General features: G+C 36.6%; 2 protein-coding genes across 2 annotated transcripts in view; both read right to left on the minus strand.

Annotated features, from left to right (window-relative positions):
- sycp1 (synaptonemal complex protein 1) overlaps nucleotides 1–9311 on the minus strand; it is a 23540-nt gene extending 14229 nt beyond the window's left edge. Inside the window, exons 1-10 of the mRNA XM_060867105.1 lie at nucleotides 9248–9311; nucleotides 7414–7540; nucleotides 7252–7327; nucleotides 7073–7116; nucleotides 6829–6993; nucleotides 6477–6544; nucleotides 6322–6395; nucleotides 6155–6213; nucleotides 5764–5830; nucleotides 3595–3668 (exon numbers count right to left, since the gene is read on the minus strand). Of these exons, the coding sequence (XP_060723088.1) occupies nucleotides 3595–3668; nucleotides 5764–5830; nucleotides 6155–6213; nucleotides 6322–6395; nucleotides 6477–6544; nucleotides 6829–6993; nucleotides 7073–7116; nucleotides 7252–7327; nucleotides 7414–7539 (753 nt within the window). The 5' untranslated portion in view covers nucleotide 7540; nucleotides 9248–9311. The remainder of the gene's footprint in view (nucleotides 1–3594; nucleotides 3669–5763; nucleotides 5831–6154; nucleotides 6214–6321; nucleotides 6396–6476; nucleotides 6545–6828; nucleotides 6994–7072; nucleotides 7117–7251; nucleotides 7328–7413; nucleotides 7541–9247) is intronic.
- An 841-nt stretch (nucleotides 9312–10152) lies between these two features.
- On the minus strand, nucleotides 10153–17177 carry slc16a1a (solute carrier family 16 member 1a). The gene is made up of 4 exons (XM_060867106.1): nucleotides 16961–17177; nucleotides 11537–11680; nucleotides 10643–11428; nucleotides 10153–10490 (listed from the first exon to the last, which is right to left on the minus strand). Exons 1-4 carry the CDS (start codon nucleotides 17175–17177, stop codon nucleotides 10234–10236), a joined length of 1404 nt encoding a protein of 467 aa, XP_060723089.1. The 3' UTR covers nucleotides 10153–10233.
- Nucleotides 17178–21596: the final 4419 nt, after the last annotated feature.

Genomic DNA, 21596 nt, shown 5'->3' on the forward strand with positions numbered 1-21596 from the left:
TATTCAGAAACAGGGAAAATTGGTAGCTTTGGAGCTGCCTAATATGTTGTAATTATTTCTCTGTTAGTTTTCTTTAGAGAACACACTTAGCACCACAAATAAAACACCACATGAGATATTTATTTTGATTTATAAATATAAAATCTAGTGGCATGCAAAAATAGTTAAAAATCAAACTTAAAAGTTGGTTTTGTATTTAAACAATATATGTGAAATTTTTGTACTTTAGGTTTATATGTTCACCAGGGAACAAAATACGTCAATTAATATGGACCTTGTGAAATTGAAGGGACATGACATTACTTAGTGATAGATAGTATATGGATTCCATAATCACTTGAATTATATGATAAAAATGTTTGCACACACTCATACTTTCATATTACTCCATCATTTTTCAAGATAAAGTCAGATTACACAGTGTAAGAGAGATCAGGCAGGAGAGTAGTAGAACTCAAAAAGGAGTAAGAGAATTTGAGATTATATTAGAAAAGGAAAATAGATTCAGGAGTGCCAGTTGTTTAGAAAAAAAAATATTCCTGCTTGATAGTGACGGAAAGTGTTTGTTTCTTTGTATTACATATATTTATACAGGTGAGAGTGAGTAATGTACATAGAAAGCTTTTTAAAATGATTGACACCTTGGTGAAATTGATAAAATTGTGATAAAAAAACATTTTTGTGGTTAATAGGTAAGCAAATTGAAACAGAAACATTTGTCCAGTTCTATTTCTAACCACAGTGTTTGTGGTGGAACTCTTATGAACCTTATTTCTTCATTTAGTAACATGGGTACTTTTAAAAAATGCACAAATAAAATGATTGAAAAAGTGTGCTGACCTTCATAAATCCATTAATGGCTTTAAAATACTGACGTTCCCTAAAATGCCCATATCCACAAGCAATAATTACAACAATCAAAACAACCAGAACTTTAATGAACCTGCTTGTAAAGTGCTGTATTTTTGGCTTACTAAATCTCTAAATCTATAATTATACATCACTGCAATGACAGCAAACCTTTTGGAAGGTATGCAAAACAAAGTCCTTTCTTTCATAAGACTAAAAACATAAAAGCTGGATGCTACTGCTGCTGGCATAGAGAGGTTGCAGAAATTACTAAATTCAGGGGTTGCAGCTACTATATTGGAAAGTGCTATGTGCCTTCTTCTGCTAACATGAGCTCAGAAATGCCCAAGTGTCACAGTGACTGACAAAGGAGAGAGTATACTATCTTGTTTCCTTGGTCATCCAATCACGTAACACTTTTTTGTTGCACCAATTTGGAGCAATGAAATATTTTTTTCTATGCTTCCAGACATAACATTTTTCTCTCTACTCCATATTTTAGCTAACAACCTTTATGCAAATGCCAGATGTGCACAATAATTCTTCTGTAATAATGAGTTCAGCAGATAAGCAGATCCTCTGAAATGTTCTTTTGAAAGTAGTATATTTTTTTGAGTTATATTTTACCATAAGAGGTGATACTACAGCCTGCATTATTAAACTCATTGTGGTCTTAAATTTATGCAATTTAAGACAAAAGGGTGTAGTATTGTACAAAAGTCAAAAGTCTTAAACACATGCTAAAAAATGCCATGAAGTATTGAGTGATAAACAGCAAAACACAACAAAGTCAACATTAAAGGTAGAGTTTCCGATATTTGAGACATGCTTCAGAAAACTGCGTTGAGCAACCACTCACTCACTCACTCACTCACTCACTCATTTTCTACCGCTTATCCGAACTATCTCGGATCACCTGTGCCTATCTCAGGCGTCATCGGGCATCAAGGCAGGATACACCCTGGACGGAGTGCCAACCCATCACAGGGCACACACTCTCATTCACACATGCACTACGGACAATTTTCCAGAGATGCCAATCAACCTACCATGCATGTCTTTAAACCGCGGGAGGAAACTGGAGTACCCGGAGGAAACCCCCGAGGCACAGGGAGAACATGCAAACTCCACACACACAAGGCGGAGGCGGGAATCGAACCCCCAACCCTGGAGGTGTGAGGCGAACGTGCTAACCACTAAGCCACAGTGCCCCCCATTGGGCAACCAAACAAAACAAAAATCAAAACAAACATGTAGCCAATGAGCAGTAAACGTTTAGCTCAGGAGTTATTGACTCGGGAAACTCAAATCTCTGAATATGCGGCCAAATTCCCGTTCCTTCAGTTGTCTCCGGAAAGCTGATCCTATATCAACACGGGTCCTGCTTCTTGCCTTATCGTAAGCCTTTTTTCGCTTTCTTCCTTTGTTTTTATCCTCCTTGTCAATGTTAAAACCGCTTTCTGCTAATGTCACACATGCACACTGAACACTCTCTTCACCCATATTGACAAGGCCCGCCCCTTACTGCTCATTGGCTACACGTTTGTTTTGATTTTTGTTTTGTTTGGTGGCCCAACGCAGTTTTCTGAAACATTTCTCAAATATCAGAGACCCTACCTTTACAGTAAGTGTAACAACCCTTTCTTTTTTGTTTTTCTAAAATGCATGAGTCATCTCAGGTACACTTTGTGCACTCAGGTGCAGTTTTATGAGGAAAATAATAGGCAAGATTTTCTGAGCATCTTAGAAAATCTGCACAGCTCTTGTGGAGATAGAGGCATAGTACATAATATGCTGCTTTCTTTACTGTTATACCAACATTTTATTGTAACATTTAATATTTTTGTTCAAGTAATCTTCAAGTATCTAATAGGTTTTTATTGACTGTCATGAAATACACATTTAAAACAAAATTTGTATTTAAAAAACTGTCCTTGAATTTTGCGCCTTTCCGCAATAGAGTGCTGCAGAAATGACAAATCTATTCGGTTTTGGATTACTGCAGAAAATAAGCTCTTGTTCATGATTCTTGAAAATCTTCACAGGCTATAAACAAACACCACAGCTTGCTTGACAGTGTATTTGTTGCAAATAATTCATCACTTTGTGAATTTGGTGTAAGCTCCAGCACAGATATGGTATCTATGTGATTCTCACTGCCCACAGACTGCTGCAGGAATGAGTCCTAAATCCTGGAAATTACTTTTAGCTTTTCCAGTTCCATCATCCAAAAGGCACTGGGTTTTTTGAATGGGTTTTTGGGTGAAAGCTTGAAATAAGGTCAGGGTATTTTCATGTTTTATTCTATAACCTAAAATGCGAAGAATGCTGTAGTCTAGTGGTTAAGGTGTTGGATTGCTGCTTGGAAGGTTGCAAATTTGAATCCCGGGTCTATCAAGCTGCCAACACTAAGCAAAGCCCTTAAAATTAAGTTGTAAATAATGAGATAAACTCTAAGTTGCTTTTGATAATCGTGTCTGCCAAATGCTGTAAATGCATATATCCGATAGTTTTAGAGGGGACTGTAGGCCTGGCCTAAAGCATTTATTGATGTTGTCATGTTTATACTGCAACACAGAAGGATGCATTGATTTAAAATATGATCAAGCTTTTGACTTGATCTCATTTGGAGCTATAAGGAACTAATTAACTTTTGCCAACCATCAGAAAAAAATATTAAAATATCATTAAAAATTTCTACACAGTAATAAAATACTGTCCAATACAGTGAACAGGTGCACTTACCTTCTCTTCTTTCATGTGATAGTCACTCTCAAATTTCACTTTAAGCTCCTCAAACTGTTTAAGGCCCTCTTTAGCTGTGTGATATGTCCAAATAAACATCAAATGCAATTTAAATATGTAACATCTAGTCCATAGCGCATGTCCTTATATTTTAAATTTATCACATTTTCTTAGATCTTATATAACTACACCAGGTTACGTATGAATCTGGGTTCCCTGAGAAAGGAACAGGATCCTGTGTCAAGGCTGATGCTATGGGAATGCTTCTTTGAGGAAGTTTGTCTAAAGCTCTGTGTGCACACATGCCAATGGCCAATGGCTTGGAAAGGACGGGTGACAAAGTGAATATGTGCTAGTGAGTCCATATACAGTAAGGCCATCTATGTCACATTGCTCTAGCTTCTATTTATCTGAGGGATGGCGACTGACAGGGCCTGCAGATTTTCCACTCTTTTGAGGGAAGTGAAGGCTAAGAGCTGAGCCATCTTTAGTGTCAGAAACTTCTCAGAGACATATGGGCTCAAAGGTGGCTTCCAGCAGCCCCTCTAGGACCACTGAGAGGTACCAGAAAAGTAGGCAGAGACTGCAGGATGGTCTCAGCAAGCTGGCACTGCACAAAAAATGTGAGATCAGGCGGTGCCTACCCAAGGAGACTCTGTGGTCGTGGTTTGCAGAAGTGGTACACCTTTAACCTCCACCTTAGTGGTGGAGATACCACTCCCCAGGCCTCAGCACCTGCCACGACAGAAAGTCTGCATCCCGATTTACATGTCCTTGGATGAAAATTGCTCTTAGCGAAAGAAAACTAGTCTCTGTCTAGAGCAGAATCTGCTGTGCCAACCTACACAGACAGCCCTGATGATTGATATCAGTGCTGTCTATGTGCACTAGCACATGGTAGCCACTGAGGTGTGGAAGAAAGTATTGCACTGCTAGAATGCAAGAATCTTCAGGCAATTTATGTGCCATGAGAGATAAGAGCTCTCCCATAGAACCTGGGCGAGGCGGCTGTCCAAGTCCGCTCCACAGCCCGAAAGTGAGGCGTCCATCAAAAGAGTCTTGCAAAAATGACACGCCCATAGAATGGGACCCAAGGTCAGGAACCGGGGTCTTGTCCTGATAAGTATGAAGCTGAAGAGAAGCCTGATGGGATGAAAACCTACACCGCTGAGCCAGAGATAACGTTGGCTACTTCTGCCATGAGGCCGATCACATTCTAGGGAGGCATCTCAATGACTGGCCACCATAGCCTTTGTCCAGGTAATCCAGTAAACAAATGCACTGGAGTGCATTGGCCTGCTGCCGTGTATGCCTTACCTTAGGGCTGAGGTGGCTTAGAAGGATGCACAGGCTTCCTGAATGCAAGCAGTGTGGGGAATACTTCACGAGTGTCTCTTCAAAACTATACATGGCCGCCTTTAAAGCCTTACAATGGTCAAAAAATTAAAAGTGGCAGGAGAAAAAGAGATGGGCTGAATCGAGATTCCCCAGGATGTCAATACCATGTCATGGAGGTCTGGGAAAAACAGCAGCTGCCTGCCTGAAGGTGGCATGTGGCCTGAAGCCAGAAAGCAGTCGTCTAGCTTAGATCGGATGCCACTAACATCCCTTCAGTGCAATTTAAATTTAATTTGCTACAGCATGCATTACCTTCTCAAGGAGCGCCTCAAACACCACTGATTGGGTTGGCAGATCAGAAGAAGCAAGCCCTTCCTTGCCTACACTGAGCTCCTCAGAACCTGATTTGGACAGTTATATACTTTCTTCTGGATTGGGAGAAATCACTATGTGAGCTCCCGAAACCAAAACTGACAGATTGGAATCAGGGCAGAGGGCAAGAGAAAGGGAATGACCCATCTCTTGCTCCGCTTCTGCAAATTCTACCAGCAAGCCCCATCATCAAAGCCATCGCGCTGCTTCGGCAGACACAGGACCTGAACTAAGAGGCGCAGATGCTTGGCTAGAAGATACATTGGCTAGATTACCTCTCGCAATGCATGCAACTGGCTCCCTTTAAAGCCGATCGGGCATGCTCATCTCCCAAACAAATAACGCAATGAGAGTGTGTGTCCTCCTCTGTAATATAGCGGGGGTTCGGAAGCATTCCCATTGTGTCAACCTTGATGCAGCATCAAGTTCCCTCAAAAGGGAACTCCTCTAATTGTTTACCTTTTAACATTTCTAGTTGGTCAGACTCTGCTTGCAGCCGGAGACTTTCAAAGGCAGCAATCATCCTCTGAAAGAAGAAACAACGAAATATTTTGAAGGCCATCTCAAAACACAATATTTAATCAACCATTTATGAATTTTCTACTGCATGACATTCTAAAAGCTACAGATATACAGTGTGTATATATATGTTGAAATCAAGAAGAAAAAAAGCCTATTCAAACCTGTTTATCAGTATCCAGCCATAGCAACATGCAATTCTTTTTTCAGACCACCACAATAATACTGACAAGCACAATATCACACTACCATTTTAAATGCCGTTTTTGAAAATCACATGTCACGTCCTTTCAGTCTTCAACTGTTTTTAGTACTATGAAAACTAATTCACCTGAATGGTTTCATGGTTTTGCAAGAAGAGGCCATGGGTTTCTTCTCTTTCTCCTTCAACTAAAGAAAATTATATTTGTTGTTTTAACATAGGAAAAAAATAGCATTTATAATTACAGACTTAGGTAAGTCCTACTGGATGTAACAGACTTCTACAGTGTCACTTACACAGGCTCATTTTCTCAACAGATCTTTCAAAAGTGTCCTTCAAAATGTTGCATAAATTTCTTGTTGCATTATTTCTGCAAAAAGAACATAAATTACAAATTAATTTACTATATTTAATAATCATTTATTAAGTTAAAAATATATGCTATACATACTTATTCCTCATATCTTCATTTTTATTTAATTGTTCCTCTAATTTCATGCTGAGACTCTCATTTTCAAACTGTAACAAAAGCATAAATTATTTAAAGTAAACGAAAAATATGTTTAAATAAATAATTAAAAAAAGGGTGAAATCAGGGCATATCTGATTTGTGACTAACCAAATACTACTTGAATATTAGATACATTTAAATATAGCTTTTATTCCCTTGAAACTGTTCAGGCTGAGTCACATGTCCTGAGTTCTTAGAATTAACAAAACATAAAAATGTACCAGTTCCTAATGATAAAAAATATGACAGAAAAGCAGATTTTAGCTATTTGTCTGATCATAGCCATATTTACCTGAAGTTCTTGAATGGCTTTGCGTTGTATTTCAATTGTCCTTCTATTTTCCTGAAGGTTTCTATCTTTTTGTAAGATATCATAGTCCATTTTCAATTTCCAAGCTTTTATTTTTTCAGCCTCTTCAAAAAGTTTGGAATATAGCTGACTAGAACTCAATGATGGCTGGCAAAACATACAGTAAGAATTAATAAAATCAATGTGAACTATGTGAACTATTGACAAATATGAAGAAGTCACTCACCTCTTCTTTATCTATTGGCATCACAGCACTCATCTTTGTGGTCTCTTTAAAATAGCAAACTAGCATTTCATACACATTTGAATAATTTAACTACTTTAGCTAAAATGTTTTTTTTTTTTTTTTTTTTTTTAGAAAATGTAAATAATGTCTCTAAATGAAAAGCCCATTTTCACCTTTACCTGGTCTTGGGGACACTGTAGGCAACACCATCTTGCTGTTTGAAGTAATTTCTTTTTCAAAACATTTATTAAAACTCTAAAGAAAAAATACACACACCAGGTAATATATTCATCTACAGTAAAACAGAAATTTATGAACTTCCAACTATTATTTCTACTCACCGTAACTGGTGCCATTAAGCTACTGTTATCTTCATTCAGCCCAGTATCTTGAGGCTTTACGGCTGACACCTGACCTAGCCTGTGTCTAGGAGGCACTAACAGTTTAAAGTTAAATGCTCTTTCCATGCTGTAACATAAGGGAAAAAGGATTAGCTAGCTGTCTGTCTAATGGAAGGTTTCCTGAAAAGCTAACAGTCACTTCCATAATTTCAGGATGTGCCAATACAATTCCAATTTAGACACAGCAAAGAGGTCAATGATGATGCTAAGTCAATATATATTTTGTTACATTTTAAGCTATGGGAAAAGTGAACTTGTACGCTGATGCGACTATATAATTAAAAGCAAAAGTTTAACCGCTAATGGCTCCCCACCCTCAGTTTGCATGATTTCATGGTGTCTATGTGTTTGGTTTCATAAACTGGTCTGATGGGAAAAAGGAATAAAAAAATAATGGCAGTTAAACAGAAAAGGGTCAACTGAACACAATACTGAAATGGATAAAATAATACACTCTTTGATTAAACAGTCTCTTCAAGATTTTTCAAGTTTTTTTTTCATTACTGTGGCCTAAAATGCCTGATTTTGCTGCAGCGTTTTTTAAAACTTACAATGCAACTAGCAACTTAAGTTTTTTTGTGGTTGAATTCGCATAATTGCTAGCAAAGGTTACTTCTTTTAAATTACTACCAGTAAAGACTCATATGTATTTACTTTACGTGGTAGCTGTACTCATACTCAACTCATGTGAATCAAAAAGGGCTTTGGCTGAATCCACACATGTTGGCCTGAATCTAGGGAAACTCTGTGCGTCATTTTGAAAAATTCAAAGCACCTCCAAATATGGCTGATTTTGTGAATGATTTTGTGTTCATTTGTGTGATCGCAATATGAAATCCTGTAGAGACTGGTTAAACAGAACAACTGTACGTGGGCATACTGATGAGACAACAGTTCCCCTGATTCTTTTCAAAACATTGGGTCCAAATTTGTTTTAATCAAAATGCATATTGAGGGCAGTACAGTGCCCCAAACGTTTCACCCCACCTCCAATAACAAAGTATGTGAATTAGTAAATTGTTTCTGGGTTTGAACGTGTGAGTGGACTGGTGTTTCATACAGGTTTTGTTTCCATCTCATGATCATTTTTCCTAAAAAAAAAATTAAATAAATAAATAAAAGGCCCTCGATCCACTGTAACCCTGAGGATAAAGTTCCTAGTGAAGATGAATGAATGGATGATAAACAGATTTTGGAATGGCGATTTTATTTTGCCTGAATAAACATTGCAGCCTGTATGAGATGAAAATTTTTTAAAAAGTTAATTATAGTCTACAGAATACCATTCTCCTATAGCAAGCTGAACTTGATATCGAATTTGCCATCTGACCAATTTAGTTTTAAGTCAATTTTAGTATTTAAATCAAGTGACAAACGTTACATAAGAGGACATTACATACATTCTTCATGCTTAATATTGACTAACGTGAGCAGTTTTAATGATAAGCATTAAATCGATTACTAGAATGGACAGAAGCGATGAATTTGATCAACTGTAAGTCATTACAAGCTGAAATATAACTCAAGACGCATATTTAAGACTTTATTATACTGTAGCTGACTCACTTTCGGGTTTGGTCTGGGAAATAGTACTGTAGCTCTCAGAAAGATCCCAAAAGTCGTAATTTTGTCAGTTGTACGGAATATGAGGTGAATGATTAGCCAACGTTGGCACAAAATTAGCGCGTTTGTTGAGCTAATATGTTACTGATTCGATTCAAACTTTACAAACTGAAAAACTTGACTGTTTTAGAGAGAATGAATGATTCTTTACCTTTTAAATCACGGTTTTTCAGACTTACTCGATTAATTACTTGCTTATCAGCCGTATCTCTGCGAGCACCTCAGTAAAGACCCTAACGGTTTTCAACTGAATTTATACTTCTGATGCGCGTGCTGGTTGTAATATAATGCACGTTCACGGGGTTGCCAGATGTGTCTAAATCATACAAATTACAGTTTATGACTAAAAGAAAATGTAACTTAGTTAACTTATAAAAACGTATATGTTTCCATGTACTTTCCAAACGAAATGTATGTTTAACGAATCTACTGTACCTTTTTTATCCATTTATACCATAACTGTTTGGTTCCTTGGTCAATTTCAAGAGTTGCTAAATTGACCAAGGAACAAAAATCTAACCTGACAGGTAGATAAAGGTAGATTAGATGAGCAACAAGTCTCTCATAATAAGATGACAGGAAAGACATAAGAAAACAGTTAATAACAGTGACTAATGTGGCACAAATGCATGTGTATGTGTGTTTCCTTCAGGTTCTCTGGCTTTTCACTAGATTGTGGAGAATGGCTGTGGGGTTTTGTTCTTTTACCACAAGCACATTAGTGTAACCAGGCACTGATATTTGGTGTAGAGGTGCAAAGGTGTTCAATGCTGTTGAGCCCAGGTCTCTTTGCAGGCCACACATGTTGTTCCATTATTGGAAAATAAAAAATAAAAAAGACATCTGAAATATTATTTTATTAGTTCTGGCTAATACCCTTATAAATACCACATATGTTTAGATTAGTATGGACTGTGATACAAATGAAAACAAAAAACTTTGTTTCAGTTAAAATAAAGTCAAACATTAAAATCACTAACGTTTTTATGCATGGAAACACACTGTATTGTGTCCTCTCATTGATATTTTTAGGCATAAAAAATATTGCACAATAATAATAATAATTATACAACTATGTCAAAAAGCATGACATATATAGTTCCTCAAAAGTGTATAATCATGTCTGGATAGGGGAAGTCACACAGTATCTTCTGCTGTTTTATTGTCTCTGTTTTCTCTCTGTCCAGTAGCTGTCTCCTTGTCTGAAATGTCTATGGTGGATTCTTCCTCTTTTCCTTTTAGCTGAGATTTTCTAGCTTCCTCCTTTGCTTCCTTATCCAGTAGCCTATAGTTAATGCCCATGCAGATAAAAAGGAACATGCTTGCAACCATCAGGACTATTCCACAGGTAATGTAAGTGTACTTGTAGTCATGGTAGATGTCATTAAATTTTCCTGTCAATGAAAATACAATTACTGCATAAATACACAGCTTAGTATGTGAAATGCTTTAGATTATTTTTTTTAGAAAAGAGTCTGCTAGGAAAAGGGCAGTGTACATATTAGAAATATATGCATAAAAATATCAGAGAATCTCTTATACTCACCGAGCAATGGAGGGCTAATTAAAACTGGTCCACATTCCACAATGGTGACCAGGCCCACAGCACTGGAGAAGCGCTGAACTCCTACCAAGTCCATCAGGGTTTCAAAAAGCACACAGCTCAGCCACCCGAACCCAAACCCAAAGAAGACAGAATAGATAACAAACCCTAGATAATCAACTGAAAGAGGTGCAAGAATATGGCATACACCATTAAATAGAACTGAGGCGGCAAAGAAATACTGTATCCTCGGTCTGACCCACTTAGTGTTGGCCACTGTTCCCATGGATGGCCGCACCACCATGTCCACAAAGGCCAGTACTGAAAGTAAAAAAGCTGCTTTATCCTTTGCTATATCCCTACTTTTGGCAAAATTACTGAGGAAAACTAGTGGGGTGAAAAGGCCAAAGAACATGACAATGTTGCCTATGAGGTAGAGGAGGAATCCACGGTGTTTGAAGAGAGACAGATCAATAAAACTGTTGATAATCTGCATAGCTGTCTTCTTCTCTCCATTAGCACTAACCTTCTCCACAGCAGGTTTGGGTTTTGGCCCAATAGGCCTCATGAGAGATCCAGCTATACAACAGTTGAGCAAAAGCCCACCCAGGATTAGGAAGCTACCCCTCCAACCAAACTGGTCAAAAAGCCAACTGTTCATAGGAGCTAAAGTGGATAGAAACACAGGACTGCCGGCCATGGCAATGCCATTCGCAATCGGCCTCCTTTTGTAGAAGTATTTGCCAATCATAGTAAGGGCTGGGTTGAGATTGAACGCAAGTCCGAAACCTGTAATTTAAACAGTGAAGAACATAAATTTTCAAATAAACTTACACTATTCCCTTTATAACTCTATTACATTCAACATCAGTCACATGCATATTTATAGTAACCCACCTCCTACAACACCCACAAAGAAATACAAGCCCTCCACTGTGTTGCAGAAAGATGCAGCAATGAGTCCAGCTCCTGACAGGCAGCCCCCTGCTATCATGATTGGACGACTGCCATACTTATTCACCAGAATACTGCTAATTGGACCTGTGAAAAATGAAAAATTTGTTTATTGCATTTAAATGTATTCTTAAGTTTCATTTATACAGGTAGGTAACAAATTGTAAGTCAAACCAACATAAAGTGTCTTAATAAAGTCACTTAATAACCATCAGAACATCTTTAGTATACATTGGCATGATGTTTTGGAACTGTACTAGATAAATAATTATAATTCTTCCAAAATACCTTAATCCTAATTTATTTATTTTTTTCATTTTTGTAGTAATGCCTCATATCTTTTCAACTGAGTTGACATCTGTTCAAAATATTTAGTGTGGATAGGGACATCTTGAAGTAGAAAGCTTCCATCAAGATAGAAATGTTTTATCACAATGAATTAGCCAAAATAACCGTGTATTGATTTACATTGACTCTTTCCTTTAAGTAGACAAGTAGACCAAACCATGCCAAAAAAATCTCCTTCAGCATAACAGGGCCTCCAGGGGGTCATAATCTTATTTTGAAAATGATTTGCAAATTGCAGTTGCAAAAATCAACAAAATTGTGCAAAATCAACTGCAGTTGCTAAAGGAAAATACATTAAATGTGGATAAAATCTAATATAGACTAGAGTTTAGACATTAGAGGGCACTGTTGCTTTAATATTCTTATATGCAGCAGGAGAATTTGAAATATTCTGTTTTTCCTGTAGCTATCACTAACCTGCAACTTTGCCCTGTTTTCCTAAATTACTGATAGCTTCAAACATCGATAGGTGGCATACTAATTGGCATTAATCACTAAGCAGTGTGAAATGTTGTGAAGTCTTTCAACTATTATTATATTGTTAATGCAGTAATATACTATTTGGGTTCTTTGGATGCTAAAGGATTCTAACTTATAAAACAGAAACCCTTTGTTGTTTCTGCCTATGCAGTTCACCCAACAGGGACACAGCAAAGAATAAAACAAGACCTACTTTCAAAGGATTTAAAACTACCTGGTTGTATTGTAGAAGGTGTACAGGACAAACAAATAGAAACAAAATTTTATGGAATTACTAAGTTCATGTGTTAAAATCAAGACAACATACTGTTTGCGACTACTGCTAAATTGACTGAAGTGATAATGCTGATCCTTTACAAAACTTTCGCAAATGTGTTTCTGTATTTTCAATATACTATAAAATAATATACTTCATTTTGATGCATTTTAATTTTATCATTTCGTAGCTTATATTAATGCCTTTATATTTTTTTCACCATGTATCATGTTTCAAAATACATTTTGTGGGTATTTTTCTGACCTTCTTTGTACATGACTGTGATGTCAGAACATTACATATAAACACCTGCATTTACTGCCTATTATCAGCTTGGCTATTACAGTGGTGATAAGGAGTGCTATTACTGCAGTCTGTAGCAGAGCTATTGAAGCAGTGGATGTGTGTTTGTGTGTGTGTGGGTAGGGCAGAAATGGCTAAATGTTAAGCTGTTCCTTGTTATGAGAAAGAACATCTGTCATTGTATAGCCTTTCAAAGGATACAAACATGCTTGTAATGTTGTATCTATTAATAATCATTTGGTATGAACACTAGTTAGGATGTAGCAGGATCTGGGCCACAGATGCATCACTAACATATATGAATTTTCCTTAGTCATCATGCCAAAAACTGTACTATTTACATTGCTGTTAAGCTGAGGAACACTCTGTATAAAACATACAGTAAGGATAAGGGTTAGTCAGTGTTGAGCAGTTGACATTATTTTTCTTATAGTTATTTGCAGTTTTCTACATTATATGGAAACGTGTGATATGTCTTACTTCACATATGAAGAATTCATCTGTTATCATCATGATAACAGAGGTTAAAGACCCAGTAACAAGGAAAATAGTCACCTAAAAAGGAATTCTTACCGGTTTTGGAACATATGACACAATTGTTATAAGTGGATTGCAAGAGGAAGAATTACAAAATGTACAATGGACTGTTCTATTTGTCCTTTTTATAATCCACCTAATACAACTAGAGCCAACCAATTCCTACATCAAACCTCTGAAAGATTACATGCTTACACTAATCTAATGCAGAAATGCAGCCCTGTAAGATATATCAGAATCAGTGTTCCCTACATTTTAAGCCTTCAATTTCCTGCTGATTAGTAATTATTGTACTGCAAAGCAGGTTGTATTTGCCTTACAATGACTGTGAAGTGGAATCAGACATGAACAACACTTCAGCACAGGTACGGTTAAAATGGGAAATACACACTGATCATGAACTGGCTGTATAACTGACTTTGAACTGGCTATTTCCTTGAAGATGTCAAAAGAACAAAGCAATATTGTGTCAAGTAAGGCTCCAGATAAATAAGTGACAAATTAAAATGAGTGATTGTCAGTTTAACAGTTTGTTTTTATAGTCTGATCAGTATTTGGATCAACTGCTTGCATTTGAATTCAATGGAGATACATGTGAAAACTGTACCTGCATATCAGGGTGTCTTTTTCTCTTAGCAAACTGACTTTGGCTGGTTTGGCCTATCAAAATGCGAAAAAGAAAAAAAATGAAATATACGTCTGCCTTTTTTGCTTTAACACTACAGTGTAAAACAGGCACAAACACAATCTGACAGTTATTGCTGAATGGCTGTCTAGGTATACAGCAAAAAAGTCAAAGTGCACAGATGTTTACTATGTGTAAGGAAAAGGGTTGTGCAGAAGCCAAAGACAAGATTTAGTCAATACTCTGGAGAGCTTCATCGCATCAGTATAAGAAACCAGGGTGTATTCTTGTTCTTTTAATATATAGTTTGTTACCATTTTATCATTGGACATTCTTTTTATGAATGTTCCACCCAATGTGCCACCCAGTCATATTCCTGGATGAATAACTTCCCATGGCCAATAAAAGTCCACCTTAATTCACTAAGAAAAATCTTACAAGTTTGCTCATATGTAGTGTAATAGTAATAGGGCAAATACACTGCAGTATTCACTTCTAAATTATATATAATAATTGTTCCATAAAATGTAAATTATGTAAAGCTCATAAGACTACTAGCGAGTTAAGCAAGTTGCTAGTGTGACTGAATAAGGAATGAATGATAAATATAACAAACAGCATCAAATTGTTTATTCACCATGGCTCAATATTGTTTACTTGATTTCTATAACAATGTCGTAATCAAATCTAAAGAAATATCATAGAACTTGGCATGTTTCTGCTTTTGTGGGTCTGTTCTTCCTTGTCCAGTGTGGCAGTGTGGGTTAATAGAGGTTAAATCTACTAGCGCTTGCTCACAGTATTCATGTGATCTTATATGGTTAATTAAAGTTTGGGTGTCTTATCAGTTTTACTGCCATTTGCCATATTGCCAAACTGACTTAATCATATGTATTGAATGTATTTGTTACAAACACAACAAATTGCATTCATCACTATATGTAGCAACTGAAAATGTATTTATTATAAAAATGCTTGACTATATCCTATATCCTAAACAGACATAATCCTAAATAAACATTAACAAATGTCAAATATTGAATAAAAAGTTCAAATTTTAGTAACACTGATGCTAATACTAATGCTTACACTTTTTAAATAATAAATATTTAACGGCAAAAAAAAATTATTAGAGAAATTGTCAGCTGGGTACGACAGTGACCCTTTGTTTGTTTGTTTTTGTACTTTTTAAAAGCGCTATATAAATAAAATTTATTAAATTGAATTGGAAAACGCACAAGTCAAACTGGTACTTCAGAATATAAAAAAGTGACTAAAGTTACAACTAACATCATGTTGCCTCACTGTCCAATTAATGGTCAAACAAGTACAATATCCAATTCATCAACTGCTCAGAAAATGCAGATTTATCATAGTGTCAAAAGTGCAAAGTTTAACATTTAATTTGGTTAGCCAGAATAGTGCAGTTTAGATTATGCTATTTATACAAAAGCAATTTGGTCCCTTATAGTTGCTCTGACATCATTTAACAGTGCTCATCTTCTTTACTGTATTTGACAATCTCAGCTCTGTGCAACTGCAGACGGAAGCATCTCATCCCCTGATCTCTCTCTAAGGAAAACATCTGAAACCCTTGCTCTTGAAATAAAAGGCTGACTGAGAACACAGGCTCTAGAGGCAGATAGAGTTGCCCATTCAGAGCTCTGTCCCACATAGTAGTAATGTTTAAAGCTCATCTTGTACTCAACCCATTCCATTTAGACCATTTCAGATAATGGAGTGTACTGAAAGCTTCATTATCTGTGTCATGCCCTCACCGATCAGATCAGTGGGCTAAGAGAGGTGTTGATACAAAGCTTAGTAAAAGACAGCTAGGAACAACTTTGTCCCATCTGGGATAAAGGATTATGTAAATCAAAGTAAAAGACACGTGAAGAGGATTACAATATTAAACAGACTTGTGCTCTAAGATGAAATGAATGAAAATTTATGTTGGAAGTAGTTAAATTTTTAAAGAATCAATGTATCCTAAAGTTATACAGATGCTGCTTGATAAAGCAAGAATGTGTGGAGTCTCAGCACTAGCTCTATGCTTATCATCCTAATTTTCAGTCCAACCAAATGAGCTCAAGACTATATAGCCAAATGTTTGTGGACACCTTACCATCACAGTGATAAGCGGGTCTTTCCCAAACTATTGCCAAAACGTTGGACGCATGCTGGGGTCTAAACTTATTCCAGCATGATAATGCCCCATGCACAAAGCAAGCTTCATGAAGACATAGTTTGCCAGTGGAAGAACTGAAGTGTTCTGCACAGAGCCCTGACTCACTGAGCACCTTTGAGATTAACTGTGCCCCAGGCCTCCTTGATCAGTATCTAACCTCACTAATGCTTCTATTGATGATGTGTATAACTCTACTGCTGAATAATTGTAATTGAAAATAACTAATGCAATTAATTATAATGAGGCAGAGATCAAATATTTATTAGATTTAGGGTGCAATTGGTTCTGCTGCCTCTGACTCAACATGTAACCAGTGATCATTTGTACATGTAACCTGTTTCTAAACCTTAGCCATTAAGGCAGTGGTTTAACCGCAGTGGTTCTTAGACACTCCATGTACCTAAAATCTTTCTGTTTGATCTGCTTTGTCACTGCAGACTCTCTCTCACTCCAGAATTGCTTAATCAGCTTAGAAGTTACAAAATGTACAGTAGAAACAACATATGTGTATTGCATGGTGTCCTAAACTGACTGGGAATCAAAAGATAAAGAGAACCCAGAATGAATGCTTTATATAAGTAAGGCTATAGTAAGACCTTCAATATATTTTAATGCACCATGTAGTCTCACCTGCACCATACATGACAGCTAGCATGATGGATGAGATCCAGGAGACTTGGCTACTGGTGGCTTGAAAGATTACTTCAATCTCCTTGAAGAACACAGTGATGGACTTTGGGAAGGCATAGGAGAAACCAATAGAGATGAAGGCACCAGCCACAACTGCCCAACCCCATCCCCCCTCTGGAGGAGTGTAACCCACAGGACCGCCAACTGCAAGCGGCATGGTGATATCTGCACTAAATGACAGTTGGGTGTCTGTGAGGAGAGATTAGGGCTATGTTAATTAAAAATCTGACAGGATACATTCAATTACCTTCATTTATTAGTATGGCCAACTATTATAAATTTCATGTAAAACAAAAAGTCAAACTATTTTAAACTACTTGTCCCCATTTGGTCTTGAGCAGAATAATTGGGAGGGAACATGCTCAACTGTTACACAAAATCAATGAGTCTTCATAACACCACATCCAATTAATCCATGCTCCCTGCAAAGACTTTCTAAGATCTTAATTATAATATTTTTTAAAAGTTCCTATCTCTTCAATATGATTTCATTATACAACATATTTATTATTATGTTTATTAGCAAATTAGCAAATCAAGACCTGCACATTTTATATAGCATGCCTGAATGGATTTACAGATGATGAAGATTTACAAATGTTTTCAGACATGACATGCCAGCTATATTATTCAGAGAATTCACTCTCACAGGTCACATATTTATTAAACAGAGCTCCTACCTTTTGAACACCACTCAACACACCTTCAGAAGAAAAACAACTCCAAAGCACACTAGTTGTCCACAATACAAGTCGCCAATGCTTTTGTATTCAGTGGTAATCAGTACACTGAAGGCACTGACACACAACTGAACTAAAAGGTATCACAAGCACCACAGGTCTTAATGATGTAACAAGCCAGGCCCAGATTCCATTTACAGTGCCAGAATGAGATCAGTGCTGCTCTTATTGTCTCTTGAGGTGAAAACACAGAGGTGAAAACAAAATCCTATTGGGTGCACAAAGTTTACTGGACTGCCCACTTGTGTCCCCTCTCTCCACCTTTTTGTCCTTTGCTCTAAATGCTTATCCCTCAGTTCTCGTTCAAAGTCCTAATATTAACTCATTCAATAAGTTTGCAAAATATAGGGTTCAGCATTAGGCCTCCAATCAATATTATGTTACCTGGACAGGATAAAAGTTAATGTAAAGGAATCATCCACACTGAAACACATTAAATAAATGTATACTGAAATATTTGTGGCTTGTTTTGCACTATTTATTATTCCTGTGATAAGCTAGATGTTATGTACCATGTTTATGTCACAGAGGCACACCTCTAAAGCAGCAAGCAATTTTAAATGACTTAAACCCATTGAGTAATGCTCAGGTTGTGCAGATGGCTCCTCAAATCAAAGGAGCAAGAGCTTATTTTATCACTCACCATGTTCCATTAGCATTCAATAACATTTAAATAAAAATTTCAGCATAGAAAATAGTGGAGACAGAAGACACTAGGCTCAAAGTTTCAGAATGCAATGCAGGTATTTGATGCAGAGTCTCTTTAGATGCAGATGTATCAAGAGATAAAACCCAAAAACACTACTGTCAACAGGTAGTCCTATGGCATTATGGGTAATATAGCGTTAAGCAAAGTAAAAATAAACAAACGTCAAAATGTCAAAAGATGTTTTTAAAAAAACTCATATTTTGGGTCTTAATTTTGTAAAGTAGTTATTTTGGGTAAAGTTTTCTGAAAGAGGATTTTCATAATAATAGCATGCGTCACTAAGTGCTGATTTCTCAGCTTTGCTCTAAACATAATGTAACTCCCTCTATATGCATTCATTGTAGGGAAAAAATGATTAGCTGGGTAGTTTAGTTTTGTAATTAAGATTAAACAAGCATGAGTTTGAATTATATTAAGTGTAACATATGCAAATGATTATATATCAGTTATAAATATTGGAGAAAGCCCATTTATAGGTATAATGGCCAGGTGTTCACTAACCTATAGGTAATCTCAGGTGTAAAGTAAGCTAAATACTAAAGGATTCAAAGCAAGAGATAGCATCTGGTGGCAAGAATCATAACTAAAAGTGATTTTACTCAATATATAAAAACTTAAGTACAAATTTATGATTTAAGGTGATATCTACATGACAGAGGCATTTTCACCTATCTAGAAGGCAGACTGAATGCTTGCATCATGAATAAAAAACATCTCTAGTGGCAAATAACCTACATTGTGAATGTGCTGACAGTCTCTATCCAATAAAAAAGTACAACATTCATCTTTTGCTTTTCTGAGAGAGCCACTGATGGACAAAGATGCTGAGCAAGAACATTTTGCTTATACAGGTCAGCCCAGACAAAACAAACATGATCTGGAAATGTTATGAGGCAGACACTACACAGTCCTGCTGCTTGCCACCCATGTGTAAAGAATATCAATAAAGACATGCTGCTGAAGGAAAAAGCTGCTGATTCTAAACTAGTCTACTAACTAGCGATTGAATTTCACTACTAACAAATTGCATTGTATGCTTCTATCAAATTGGCATACAACACTGCTCTTTAAGTAAAGGTTTATTAAACATAAATACCCCACAATTGTGTTCTAATGAAAAACACAACTTGCCTCACATTCTCTCATGACTTTCAAAGCAGGAGTGCTTCTTTGATTTCATTGTGTTCAAGGCTTAGAAATAAACTGCAAATGTTTACTTTTGTATTATTAATGTAGTATTTAACTGTATGAACCGCACCTAAACAGACCCTCTTTCCTTCATCTAAGGAAGCTGGGTGATTCTTGCAGAATGAGAGAGGAGGAGACACATCCCCATTAGTTACTTAGTTTGTTTGGCCGCTTCATTGTAGAGGCAGCCCCATGCAAAGAGATCTAAGATACTGTATGTCTGTGTAGAGCACCTGAAAAAATAAACACTTACTACTGAGATTCCTCATTTAGCATTTCATTGTTATCAACATAAAGCTTTAAAGTGACAGGAAATACTTTTTTCTGGGATCTTCTGAACGTTAACATGGAACTATGCTTGCTCTATATTCACTGTTAATGACGTGTTCCTGTTCCCATGTCTGTGATATTCAGCACGTCTCTACTTTGCTTATTGTTTCCCCCAACCCTCAAATACATGAATATTTTCCTAATCATTTGTACATTCCTCAGGTCATTAAGCAATGCAGCACTAATATCTTACATGTGATCTGCAAACTGCCATGACAGCATGGTATTGTCAAATAATTTAATTGTTCATAATAATATAATAAAAGATATTTTGTTTGACCTTATATCTACTTGTTATTTTGTCAATAACATTTATATTATTAATATAAACATCTCTAATAATAATACTTTTAGTATTGTAAATTGTTTTAATTAAATTTGGTCTCTTGTCACTAGTAACTCCATATACTGTATATATTCAATTGATAACATCTCATTAAACAGGGTAGTTGTGCATTCTGCCTGGATAGAATAAAAAGTGTGTGTGTCTGTGTGTGTGTGTGTGTGTGTGTGTGTGTGTGTGTGTGTGTGTGTGTGTGTGTGTGTGAGAGAGATAGAGGGAGAGAAATTTTGGTGTTCCTTTGTGCACTTAACTGGACACATAGCCCTTATAACATTGGCAAACTTAATCAGCTTCAATTTGTGAGGACTAGCAAAATATCAAATTGCCAATTTCAGCCAAAATGACATGGACAAGAGGCCTTAAGATGATAAACATAACATCAGTCTGCTGCAATTATATATACAGTTATATATGATGCAAATTTTACTCAAAGTATTTCAACAGAATTAACATGCAATCTCAAGTTATATAGTTGCAAATCCTATTTGCTCTCTGTTATTTATTGTTGCATAATTCACATTTTTATTGCTGCTGACTTTTAAGCCTTGACTACTGTTTATCTATGTACTATCTATGCTTGGGACAACAAAAGAACAAAACCGAAAGTGTAGTAGACTTCCTTCTCCCCAGTTGTCATTTAATGTAGGAGCACTAGGTAATGGGAGGCAATTGGCTAATGACCTGGACGTGAGAAAATACGGTAAATATCAAAATATTTAAAGAAAAAAGAGTTCACTATTGAGTTGATAAGATAAAAAAAAGAGAAGAGACAGAGAGAGAACTAGACGAAGAGTGAGTGAGTGAGTGAGAGAGAGAGAGAGAGACAGAGAGAGAGAGAGAGAGAGAGAGAGAGAGAGAGAGGGAGAGAGAGAGAGAAATACTTCTCTGCTGACTGAGTACACCAGTCCTCAATACAGTCTGCTGCGGTTGTACAGATTTTTTTTTTTCTGCAGATATACATGACGGGTTTAGTTTGTATTTCTGCTTGTGGTTTTAAAACAGTCCAGCTAGCCAGCCATTGAGCATTTAAAATGCAAACAGTCTTGTGTCTTGTCATGCACTCTTGTCGTGTCATGTAGTATTGTGTGCTGCTCTAGTGCTGGGGAGAAAGCTGCAAAAAAAATCCTGGACAACACCCACTATCCTCTGCACAGCATTTTCACCAGGCAGAGGAGTGTGTTCAGTGGCAGACTGCGGTCTCTGTCATGCTCCACTACAAGACTAAGGATCTCTTTTGCCCCCTTGCCATTAGACTGTTCAACAACT

This window comes from Tachysurus vachellii, chromosome 4, assembly GCF_030014155.1.
Source record: "Tachysurus vachellii isolate PV-2020 chromosome 4, HZAU_Pvac_v1, whole genome shotgun sequence".
Classification (NCBI taxonomy): domain Eukaryota; kingdom Metazoa; phylum Chordata; class Actinopteri; order Siluriformes; family Bagridae; genus Tachysurus; species Tachysurus vachellii.